We start from the raw sequence: 12,971 nt of genomic DNA on the forward strand, positions 1-12,971 counted from the left end.
CTAGACAAATGTAAACAGCCCAGGAGGCATGGGCCGGCGGCCAGGGAATGTGTTCATTTATGGGAGGGCTTGATTAGCTGGAGAGCCGTGTGATGTTCTTGGCCCGGCTCTCCGCACCCAGGAGCCCTGCAGCCCAGCAGAGTGTTCAGGCCAGGGCTGGCCTGGGGGATGAATAGGGCCCGGGCACTTTTGGATTTAAGCCCCCCACCTCATTATTATTAGTGGCGGAGAACTGACTCACCGGTGGGCCCCGCACCCTCGTGGGCCCCTATTTTCAGAAATGTTAAAAAAAAAAAGAAATGGGGGTACACGAGGATGCAGGGCCCACCGGGAAATGCCCGCTATGCCAGATGGCCAGTCCAGCCCTGGTTCAGGCCAGTGTTGAGGGGTGCAGCAGAGAGAGGTGTGCATAGGTAGCGGTGTGGATTGGCACTGCCCTCATGATCCGATTCAATCACGATTCGGGAGGTAGCGATTCGATTCCATTCGATTCTATGCGATCCGATCTGATCCGATTCAATTCTACAATGCGTTGCAATGCATTGCATTTCTACTGAAAGCAAAGCAACTGTTTAATCAGTCATGATGAGGCAATACAAGTAGTCAGATACTGAGCAACAATTTATTGGCTGTTTTCTGTATCAGTGTGTACCAGTCTGTATCAGTCTTGCAATGTTTTGAAGTGCTCTTATTTAATTTAACATTCATTTGCTCCCGAAATATCCATGGAAGTAATTGAAAAAAATTGCCGGATAGATTCTGGAACTTGCCGGATCGATTCTGGATCGTCCATGCCCCGCATTGTATTGCATTGCCGAATCGATCATTGTTGACACCACTAGCATAGGTAGGTGAGCCAGACACTTGTTAGCTCATGTTTCCACTAACTACTGCCTGATGGGGGGAGGTTGCCCCCCCCCCAAGCTGCAATGGCCTGGGAGGCTTTGTCCACTTCACCTCAGTTACAGCCAGAGCAATCACACGCCTATTGTTACAGCCGTCCCAAAAGGGTTTTTCTATATACTTTCGAAAAACAACATGAGAAAATAAATACTTTGCAAGGGTATCCAGTGATGGTGAAGGAGCGAGCTTTTTTGCAAAAGCTCGCCCTTGTGATTTGTTTGGAACGAATGCTGTTAACACATATGCATATCAGTTTCCAATTACAAATACTCTTGTAAAGCAATTAGGCCCTCCTTAAACGCAGCATGCCAAGTAGGCAGATGATGAAACGCACTCGCGAAGTAAGGGAAGGGAAGGGAAGGGGAGGGGCAGGAGGGAGGGAGGGTTATGGGATGGGAACATCTCGGGTGAGAGCTGGGGCCTAGGCTATGCACCAGGTGTTGGGAAGAGAGCCTCAATTAGCCGTAGATTGATTGCCTTCCGTGGTGGGAGATATGCAAGCAAGCAAGCAGGCAAGGCAGGCAGAGCTAGCTAGCTAGTGTGGGCTGTGCTCAAAAAGACACACCACCACCACCATCACCACCACCACCACCACCAAGCACAGTCACACCGACGATGGCTAACACTTTGCTCTTGACCACGCGTCTGCCCAGCACAGCCCAGCCCAGCCCAGCCCGGCCCATATGCTGTCCGGATATGGGTTCCCCTTTCAGCTCGGGCCCAGATGGAGCGTTGCTGAGAGCGCTAATTGATTTAGCGGCCGTGCCACCAACGCAGGCGGGAATTAGTCGCAGGTAGTGAGTCAGTAGACAGACACATGGCTGCTGCCGGGGTATTTGTTATGCGTGTCACGTAAAGGCCTCCATTATGCAAGCCCGCTCTCTGATCGTCTAGGAGGAGTTTTTTATGTGTTTTTGCTCAACCCTGAGATTGACAGAGACTGAGAGAAGTATGGAGAAAAAACAAGAGGGAGAGATGGAGAAAAAAAAGCGACTGAGAGGAGTGAAAAGAGGAGAAAGCGATGGAAAAATTGAGTGCTTGCGCTACTCCATTTGATAACCCCCCACCCCCTCCCTGCCTTAAGTATTATTAAAAAGGAGAAACAATAAATGTCTCATAAACCTAGCTGTGTAGACCTTGCACTACTCCCAAATAAAATTCCTCTTTGTCTCTGAAAAAAAATGGATCAGGCCCGGCAAAGTAATTGCATTTGTTCAAGTACGTGGCCTTGCAGAGAAATGGCGATATCAATAGATTTTCCTCAGTTGCTGCCCTTTGTGAATCCAACGTGCATTTGGATGGCCACCTCCTTATTCTGTGTGAAAAAGCTCGTCCTACTGGCACAAAGTGAGCAAGTGGAGGAAAAGACTATGGAAGGCCTTGTGCTGCACCTTAACAAAATGATTGCAATTGAAATAAGTGCAATTCAATAATTTGGAAGGAAGCTAGTTGAATACAAGCAATGCCAGAACATGTCATTTTTATCCAGACAAGCACATGTGTCTTGTTCCTTTTGCTAAATTCACATTTTACAGATACAGGTAACATTTTGTGAATTTTGTATATATAAAAAAAGAAAATTAAAATGTACCCAGTCAGAAGCCAAACAGTCCTGGATGTAAATGTATCGAGTATAAAAGCCAACCTGGTGATGTTTAAATCTAAAATTTGTGAATACCCAAAGACTAATAGTCACATCCAGATTTGTTTGCATGTCGAAAAAAGACGCCGGACCTGTTTTTTATAATGCACGCATACACACACTCTCCAGAGTGACAATCGCATATTCCAGTACGCGCGGGCAGCGGCGAGATTTGCAACATAACGTCCTCTGACAGTGGCATTTGCCGTGGTGTTGTCCCTAAGCCCCATGATTGAGCCAGAAGCGTGTGTGTGTGTATGTGTGTAGCGGTAGCTTATGGTATTGTGCGCACCGCACTACTGTTTGTCAGGTCAGTTGATGAGGTGTCCGGAGAGAGAGGGAGTGCGTCTTATTGATATCCAGCGCCCGCCTGCCTGCCCGCCCGGCCGGCTCTCTCTCTCTGTGTTCCCGGCCGCCCCCGCCGCTGTCCCGGCCGCCCATATTGCTCCCATAAATCCCCCCTCTGCTGATTGTTATGGTCATTGGGTGTGCTGTGAGAGATGGTTATTATCCTTGGCCCTGGTTGCCGCTGTTTTATGTGTGCCTTTTTCTCTCTTGTCTTTGCTCTTCTTTATCTCTCCATTCTCCTTTCTTTCATTTTTTGTCTCTCTCTTGTCTTTCTTTCTTTTTTTCCCCTTCTTTCTTTCTTTCTTTCTTTCTGTCTTTCTTTCTTTCTTTCTGTCTTTCTTTCTTTCTGTCTATGTTCTCTGCACTCTCTCTCTCAATACATCTCTCTTTCTCTTTGATCCACTAATTTTCATTCGCTTCTTCTTTTCGTCTCTATCCACGATTCATTCTTTCATTTTCCTTTTTATTTTCCTTTCTCTCTCTCTCTCCCTCCCTCTCTCTCTCTCTCTCTCTCTCTCTCTCTCTCTCTCCTCTCTCTCTCTCTCTCAGGGACCCGATCACTGTGTGAAATGCCGACACTTCAAAGACGGCCCCAACTGTGTGGAGAAATGCCCTGACGGAGTGCAGGGAGCCAACAGCTTCATCTTCAAATACGCCGAGGCCAACAACGAGTGCCACCCCTGCCATGCCAACTGTACTCAAGGGTACGTGTGTGTGTGTGTGTGTGTGTGTGTGTGTGTGTGTGCGTGCGTGCGTGCGTGCGTGCGTGCGTGCGTGCGTGCGTGCGTGCGTGCGTGCGTGCGTGCGTGCGTGCGTGCGTGCTTGCGTGCGTGTGCGTGCGTGTGTGTGTGAGTGTCTGAGTGAGAATACCTCTGGCCATGCTAATGTTCATATGTGGTTCAGCAGGACATCTCTCAACGCGCTGCATGTTAATTTGCATATCTGTGATAGAAGCCTGCTCATGCATGAAAACGCATGCATAATTAGGCTTTTCTTATCGTGCCAATGATCATTAATCAATCAATCATTGGGTTCTTTAAACTGTAATACATATAGCATATTGTTTTATTTATAATCCTTTGTCAGTGAGATGAAATGCTCAAACTACAGTACAATGGTCTGGTTGTACAAAACACAGGGGAGTCTTCAGAGATTCATTGTACAGATCCTGGGAAATAACATGGTCGTCCACATTTCTGGCAATGAGTGGTGTTCAGTTTCACCATTGTGGAACCAGTACAACCAGGGCTCTAAATCAAATTAACGTTACTACCATAAACTAAATGAACTATATTAACTTTTTCTACGAAATGGTTTCTAGATTAAATCTTACTAAACAAGCACACACTGACTAATGGGTCATAGTTGCTAGTAGGGTGGTTTTTCTACTTGCTAAACTGAAATTTCACCAGCATTTGGCAGGTTGGCAGATCTAATTTAGAGCCCTGAGTACAACTACAGTACAATTCAGTGTGAGTGGATTGGGGTTGCCCTTTGTGTGTGTTGGTGGACGCAAGGCTACACTGTGGCCCTCTGACGCTAGGGACACATAAACATAAAACTGGCCATGCAAAGTGAACTTTTCCATTCATTCCTATGAGGAATTCATTATTATGAGGTACAGGAGCGAAATTATTTGACCAGGATTAAAATCAAATCAACAACATAACTGTTTCATACCATTTGATTTGCCGTGGCGACCTGATGACAGTTGAGCTGTCAGAATGGAACACTACATTTCGCCCGTTTTGCCTGCTATGTGTCACTAGTGTGAGGAGTGCACTGGTTGGAATGGATCATGGCTACAGCCAGTGTTGCCAGATGTGTCTGATCAAATTCCGCCCAAAAGGTTCTCAAAAACCGCCAAAATGCTCAAAATTCCGCCCAAATTCAACAAATTACTAAATGGCCAAATTTTCCCGTTTTTACCCGCCGACGCTCATCCCAAGTAGCCCAATTGGGCGGGCACCCACCCAATCTGGCAACACTGGCTACAGCCCTCTTTGGTTCCATGGAGTGTTCACATCACTAAATTCTACAAAACTACAGTTTTCAGAAATAATGAGCCATGACGCAGATTATTAAAGGAATGTGGATGAGCTGTGTGTAAGACCGACAGGACCTTAAGGATTAAATCACCTCTCCATACACACTGTATGGTATGTGCAGTGACTGACAGTGGCAGCAGGGCCATGTAGGTTAGTAGAGGATAAACCACAGGCTAGATAGTCTTTCTTCTGGAGGACTCGACACTTTTGATCTGCTTGTCAGGCTCAACGGTGGACTTTGATCTGCACTGCATGTAAGGGGAACCCATTACATAATGATGGGAGTGTTGGGGTGGAGGGGAGAGGAGAGAAGCCTGAAGCTTGCCATGGATTGAAAAATCGGAGCATGTTTCCTCCTCCCTCTCCTCTCACTGCCTGATGCAACCGGCAGATGAAGACCTCACTGAGGATGTTAAAGCGAGTCTAATTTCGCAAAGTTTTCAAGAGTGGCGCTGACACAAAATCGTCAGATTGGCAGACAGCACCGAATGCCCATGGTATATAAGAGTCAAAACAGCCAAGAGTGCCTGAGAAATCATACAGGAAAGGGAAGGAAACACGCGGAAGAGCATAATAATCTGCACACTCAAGCACTAATATGAGTTGCACCACTGAAAACATGGAAGAGTTTTGACACTCTCTCTCTCTCTCTCTTTCCCTGTCTTTCCTTCTCTCCAGACTCTCCAGTCTCTCCAGTCTCTCTCTCTCTCTCTCTCTCTCTCTCTCTCTCTCTCTCTCTCTCTCTCCAGACTCTCAGTCTCTCTTTCTCTCGTCTCTCTCTCTCTCTCTCTCTCTCTCTCTCTCTCTCTCTCTCTCTCTCTCTCTCTCTCTCTCTCTCTCTCTCTCTCTCTCTCTCTCTCAGTGCTCAGTGTGTGAGGCAGGCCTTTGTAAGGAGGAGGAGGGGTAAAAGCACAGAAGAGATGGCTTTTGGCTTGACCCATCACACAATCCCCTCCAGAGATCAGACAGCCTGGCTGCTTTAATGAGAGCAATCCGTTCCATACCTAATAAGGCCCCCTGTCTGCGAGAGGAGAGGAGCGGAGAGAAGAGGAGAGGAGAGGAGAGGAGCTCCTGAGAGAGAGCGAGAGAGAGAGAGAGAGAGAAAGAGAGAGAGGTGGGGGAGAGAGAGACAGAGAGAGAGAGTGGGGGGGGGAGCTCAGGCACAGTCTCACCACTCTCTGTTTCAGCATTCGAGTGTCTGTGTCTGCCAGGGCAGTGTCACTGCTGCCACCAGTGCCTGCACTTACTGGGACCACCCTCCAATTCTGAAGGGGGCTGGCTTTTCTAGATCATACTTTTATTACATAATTGAAGAATTTCACATTGAAACCGTGGTGTCTGTCCTTGTGTGTCATGATTATGTGGGAAGTGCTGCTGATGCAGTAGATTACATGGTATTTGCGCTGGTTGATGGTATCTGTCTTATCTTTCCAGGTGTCTTGGACCCAGGCTGCAGGACTGTATTGGCATCATGGACAGGTAACGTGTGAGACTAAACATGTTCCTTTCATCCAGTGCCCATGAAAGTCCTTCAATGTCAGTAACCGGAGAGAGGTCTATATGGGGCGTAAGGGGCAACTTAGCTAATTTTTAAGCTTTTCATTTTAAATTGTACTATATTACAAATCACATGATTCCACCTATGTGGTTTCAAAGACATGTTATATCACCAATTACTGACGTATGTACTAAGAATATACGTCAGTGGATGGTATCTTCTGAAATCACATTGGCTATCCTTGTTTACTATTAACCATCAGGCACACAGAAGAAAATATGCTACATATCCTTCACCCCTGCTACTTCTGTCACTCTGCCCCTGTGTCTGCTATCCTTTTGCTACATACTACACACAGAGCTGTATTATTGTGGTGCTGGAGTGTTTTGTTGGTGTTGTGTGTGGTGTTTGTGTGTTGCCTTGGCCTTGTTGTGCCTGTTCTCCGATGGCCCTCGTCTCTAGCTGGCTGGCTGAATTCCGAGCACATCGTCAGCAGTAGCAGCCAGGGAAGCTGACAAAGGGGCCACTTTCCCCGGGCCCAGGAAAAGAGGGGGCACAGAATTGGATCCTCATTGCCGTACATTGTATGCAGGGCCACTGACAGCTTTGGCTGGGCCCAGGACAAAGTAATCTGAAAGGGCCTCTCACCCAATACATACAATGTAATGAGAATCCAATTTTGGGCCCCCAACTGTCCCTGGGCTCAGGACATCTGTCCCCTTTGTCCCCCCCCTGTCAGCTTCCCTGATTATATGTATTGGGTTTGGGGGGCCCTTTCATTTGTCTTTGTCCTGGGCCCAGCCCAAAGCTGTCAGCGTCCCTGGCAGCAGCATCAGCAGCAGCAGTTGGGGAGTCATAGGGTTTAGAGCCGCTGCTCATTTGCTGCTGCAGGGCGTTCTGTTCTGTTCCTCTTCACGGCTCCTGGGTACAAGGTTATGAATCACACAATACACACACGTGCGTACGCCCAGACTCTTAACCAGTAGTGTGCTCGCTCGCTCTCTCGCCCGCTCGCTCTCTCGCCCGCTCGCTCCCTAGCTCACTCGGCGCACCATTTGCGTTGTTGTCCTTACGTCGTCGTCCTCTCTCTCTCTATTTTTCCCTCACTCTCTCTTTATCTCCTTTTCTCTACCTCTCTATCTCTCTCTCTCTTGCTCGTTACCTCTCTCTTTCTCTCTCTCTCTCTCTCTCTCTCTCTTGCTCTTTGTCTCCCTCCCTCTCTCTTTCTCTCTCTACCTCTATCTCTATCTCTCCCTCTCTCTCTCTCCCTCTCCCTTTACCTGCTCGTCCTTTGTCTCCCCATGCCGTTGACACAGAACATGCTCTCTCTGTCCTGTTCTGAAGTGGCGAACATTAGTGAGTTCAAATTTGAGCAATTATTGTGCTCATCAAAGCAAATATTTTATCTAAAGCGATTGAATTGAAGAGCACTCTGTTGCACTTGTACAATCACTGCGGGTGCTTTCTCCCCCCCCTTTCTCTCTCTCTTTCTCTCTCTCTCTCTCTCTGTATTAGTCTCTGTCGCTCGTCTCTCTTTCTCTCTCTGTCTGTCTCTGCTTGTCTCTCTCAATCCCTCCCTCCCTCATCTCTTTTCTTTCTCCATTCTATCTCTCTCTCTCTCTCTCTCTCTCTCTCTCTCTCTCTCTCTCTCTCTCTCTCTCGCTCTCTCTCTCTCTCCATTTCTCTGAGCTGCCTCTCCAGGGTCAGCATATGCACCCTCTGCTCTTATAGCAGGAGCCCATAGAGCGGCAGCCAGTGACACACACACATGAAGCAGACTTCCACTTCAGCCGCTCAGCCTCTTGTCTTCACAGCATGGTGTATTGTAGAACAGTGTTTCCCAACCAGGGGTACGTGTACCACTAGGGGTACGCGAGCACATTGCAGGGGGTACTTAGAAAAAATATAATTTAAGCAAATACATGGAGCTTAGTTACATTGGGATAGAGAAAGCGACATAAAACTTGACTTGGGGGGTACTCATGGCACAACGAAAATGCTTAGGGGGTACACAAGACAAAAAAGGTTGGGAAACACTGGTGTAGAGGAAAGGGGGCTTCAAGGGGAGCTGTGGAGCGGCAGGGGGAGGTGGAGGAGGAGGAGGAGGAGGAGGAGGAGGTGGATGAGGCAGAGGCGGAGGAGGAGGAGGAGGTGGATGAGGCAGAGGCGGAGGAGGAGGAGGAGGTGGATGAGGCAGAGGCAGAGGCATCAGAGTAGCTCCGAGCATCTCAGGGCTTTAATGAAGACCTGATCATGAGGAACGCAGCACATCATTTTGAGCCATGGCCGTTTGTGAGCCCGCAAGAGCTGAAAAGGCCCTTCAGGTTAAAGAGAGAGAAAGGGAGGGGAAGACGAGAGGAGAGAAACAGAGACAAAGACTTAGAGAGTAAGGAACAGAGAGAGCGAGAGAGAGAGAGAAGGGGAGAGCGGAGAAAGGATTGCGGAGGGAAAGGGTGGGGGAGTGTGTACACAAGCAGAGAAGACGGTGAAATAAAATGAACAGAGAAAAAGACAGAGAGAGAAAATGAGAGGATGAGACAGAAAGCAAAAGTGCCTAGTCTCATGTGATTAATGGCTAGCTGTGAGGCCGGTCTCTGTGTTTTGTGTGTGTGTGTGTGTGTGTCTGTGTGTGTGTGTGTATGTGTGCGTGCGTGCGTGTGTGCGTGCGTGCGTGCGTGCGTGCGCATGCGTGCGTGTGCGTGTGTGTGTGTGCGTGCCCGTGTGTGTGTGTGTGTGCGCGCGCGTGTGCGTACATGTGTGTGTGATGTGCACTCCTCTTGATAAATTGATAGTATTTTGCCTTTCTTCTCGGAGGGGGATAGGAACAAAATGCCACTAAATGCTCAGAGGAAATGGATTTGCAATTTCAAATTCTTCCTTTTATGAGCTGCGGGGGGGTTGGCGTACGTGGTGTGGGGGATGGGCTGGGTTGTGATGATGGAGGAGCGTAGTGAAACATGCATGAGGAGGGAGGACACTGGCCACCAGGAAATCGTCATCTCGAATGACCAGAGAGCGAGAGAGAAATATATGAAGATGGCGCCGAAAGCTAACGGTGGAAAATGCAACGTGGATATGACAAAGAAAACACAACAGAACATCTGTTGAATGATGTTCATACTAGTGGTGATGGGGGAAGAGACATGCAAAGATACTTTATATATACAGCTGTGTAGAGACTGTATGGTAGCAGTGTAAATCGTAGCCTTCGCGCCGATTCGATTCAATATCGATTTCTTAGGCCAACAATTCGATTATTTACGATGCCAAAGACTGAGCCACGGTTCGATTCAATTTGATTCGATTCAAATCAATGGTTCATTTTTTTCAACCTTACAGGCATGGCTTTTGTGTGAAATGTTAAATAAATGAACAAAAACTGCAATATCTGCATAGATTTTATTTGAGGAACAGGGTTATTACAGTATTATTACAATTAATGCATGAGCAAAATACAGCATATGCAAAATATTAAAATTTGGTAACACTTTATAATAAGTACCCCTTTTTAGGCATTACTTAAGGGTTAGTTAAGCCTTATTTTACCATTAGTTAACCCTTAGTGAATCACGAGTTAATCATTATGTAAGCATTATTTGTCATTTCCTAACTATTATCTACTACCGTTAGTAAATGGTTAGTGTGTGCTGATATAACGGTTCGCTAAGCAAAGTTAAGCCTTAAATAAGCCTTATTTTAACAATAGTTAACCCTTAGTAAATAACGAGTTAGTCGTTATGTATGTGTTATTCCTCATTTCTTAACTATTATCTACTACCATTAGTAAATGGTTAGTGTGTGCTGATGTAACGGTTCGCTAAGCAAAGTTAAACCTTAGTTAAGCCTTATTTTTAACATTTATTAACCCTTAGTGAATGACGAGTAAGTCGTTATGTATGTGTTATTTCTCATTTCTTAACCATTAACTAATACCGTTAGTAAATGGTTAGTGTGTGCTGATGTAACTACTCGCTAAACAAAATTAAGCATTAGTTAACCCTTAGTGAATCACGAGTAAGTCATTATGTATTTCTGTGAAATTATTAAGTACTGTTAATTAATCATTCGTCTATGGTGATTTAACCTTCTGATAAGCATTAGTAAACCATCATTAAAATGTCTGATAACCCACCTTTATTTATGAAAAAAACATTATCTCTTTGTTGTCTCCAACCACCTAACCATTAACAAGTACTATTAGGCATGTATGGTAACGGTTTGTAAACTCTTGCTTTAGCATCAGTGAAGTCTTATTTAACCCTTTTGTAATGGTTAGTGTGTGATGACTGGTAGCATGGCAAACAGTAGGACTAGGTCTAAGTTGAGGCTCATGTGACTGCCCCTCATGGATGTTTCTGGACATTAACAAATGACTTGTTAAGCGTTGCTTATGCATTATCAAGGAATTACGAACCATTACTTAAGTATATCTGGGGAACTGATCTAAAGTGAAAACCTGTTTACAACACATTAACGAATGACTTGATAAGCATTGCTTATGCATTACCAAGAAGTTTCAACGCAATAATAACGCATATCTGGGGGACTTTTTAAGTGAAAACCTATCCATACTTTCCAAAACATTAACAAATGACTTGATAAGCATTGCTTGTGCACTATCAAGGATGTATAACCCATTACTTAAGTATATCTGGGGAACTGATCTAAAGTGAAAACCTTTCCATGCTTTCCATAACGTTAACAAATGACTTGATAAGCATTGCTTATGCATTACCAAGAAGTCACAACTCATTACTAACGCATATCTGGGGAACTTTTTCAGTGAAAATCTTTCCATGCTATCCAAAACATTAACAAATGACTTCAGAAGCATTGCTTATGCTTTTATCAAGGATTTAAAACCCATTAGGCCTACTTAAGTAGGCCTATATCTGGGGAACTTCTCTGAAGTGAAAACCTTTCCATGCTTTCCAAAACATTAACAAATGACTCGATAAGCATTGCTTATGCATTATCAAGGAGTTACAACTCATTACTTAAGTATATCTGGGGAACTGATCTAAAGTGAAAACCTTTTCATGGTTTACAAAACGTTAACAAATGATTTGTTAGGCATTGCTTATGCATTAACAAGAAGTTACAACTCACTACTTGCGCATATATGGGGAACTTTTAAAGTGAAAACCTTTCCATGCTTTCCAAAACGTTAACAAATGACTTGTTAAGCATTGCTTACGCATTATCAAGGAGTTACAACTCATTACTTAAAGGGACAGTTTGGTCAATTTCAACATGCAGTTGTAATGCTCACACTACCCTGGACTTGTCAGTGCCTGAGATTTTTTTTCTTCTTCTTCAGCCGTTTCCGAGATCCTGGTCATTGTAATGGGGGCAGCTCTTTGTTTACATTTCAAAAAAACATTTTTATTTATTCCCAAAAACATCCAAAAGGTTATAAAACATCAGCAGACAACTAGCAAACAGCAGTACCTTTTGGGAAAATATTTGGAGTTGGCCTATGTTTCATTTTTAAAAAATGTAAACAAACGCTGCCCCCATTAGAATTGCTCATATCTCGGAAAGGGCTGAGCCGAAAAATGTGGCATCACCAGGTACTGACAAGTCAAGGGTAGCGTGAGCAATACAACTGCATGTTGAAATTGACCAAACTGTCCCTTTAAGTATATCTCGGGAACTGATCTAAAGTGAAAACCTTTCCATGCTTTACAAAACGTTAACAAATGATTTGTTAGGCATTTCTTATGCATTATCAAGAAGTTACAACTCACTATTTGCGCATATCTGGGGAACTTTTGAAGTGAAAACCTTTCCATGCTTTCCAAAACATTAACAAATGACTTGTTAAGCATTGCTTATGCATTATCAAGGAGTTACAACTCATTACTTAAGTATATCTGGGGAACTGATCTAAAGTGAAAACCTTTCCATGCTTTACAAAACGTTAACAAATGATTTGTTAGGCATTGCTTATGCATTAACAAGAAGTAACAACTCACTACTTGCGCATATCTGGGGAACTTTTAAAGTGAAAACCTTTCCATGCTTTCCAAAACATTAACAAATGACTTGTTAAGCATTGCTTATGCATTATCAAGGAGTTACAACTCATTACTTAAGTATATCTGGGGAACTGATCTAAAGTGAAAACCTTTCCATGCTTTACAAATCGTTAACAAATGATTTGTTAGGCATTGCTTATGCATTAACAAGAAGTTACAACTCACTACTTGCGCATATCTGGGGAACTTTTAAAGTGAAAACCTTTCCATGCTTTCCAAAATGTTAACAAATGACTTGATAAGCATTGCTTATGATGAAATAACACATACATAACGACTTACTCGTGATTCACTAAGGGTTAATTAATGTTAAAAATAAGGCTTAACTAAGGTTTAACTTTGCTTAGCGAACGGTTTCATCAGCACACACTAACCATTTACTAACGGTAGTAGATAATAGTTAAGAACTGAGGAATAACACATACATAACGACTAACTCGTTATTTACTAAGGGTTAACTATTGTTAAAATAAGGCTTATTTAAGGCTTAA

At 44.5% G+C, this 12,971-nt stretch overlaps 1 protein-coding gene across 2 annotated transcripts in view; it reads left to right on the forward strand.

The window, feature by feature from the left end:
* Window positions 1-12,971, forward strand: part of LOC134460847 (receptor tyrosine-protein kinase erbB-4-like) — a 387,488-nt gene that overhangs the window by 297,744 nt on the left and 76,773 nt on the right. For both annotated transcript variants that reach the window (XM_063213431.1, XM_063213432.1), the window contains exons 15-16: window positions 3,443-3,597; window positions 6,376-6,420. In XM_063213431.1, the coding sequence (XP_063069501.1) occupies window positions 3,443-3,597; window positions 6,376-6,420 (200 nt within the window). The remainder of the gene's footprint in view (window positions 1-3,442; window positions 3,598-6,375; window positions 6,421-12,971) is intronic.

Source organism: Engraulis encrasicolus, chromosome 13 (assembly GCF_034702125.1).
Source record: "Engraulis encrasicolus isolate BLACKSEA-1 chromosome 13, IST_EnEncr_1.0, whole genome shotgun sequence".
In the NCBI taxonomy this organism is placed as follows: domain Eukaryota; kingdom Metazoa; phylum Chordata; class Actinopteri; order Clupeiformes; family Engraulidae; genus Engraulis; species Engraulis encrasicolus.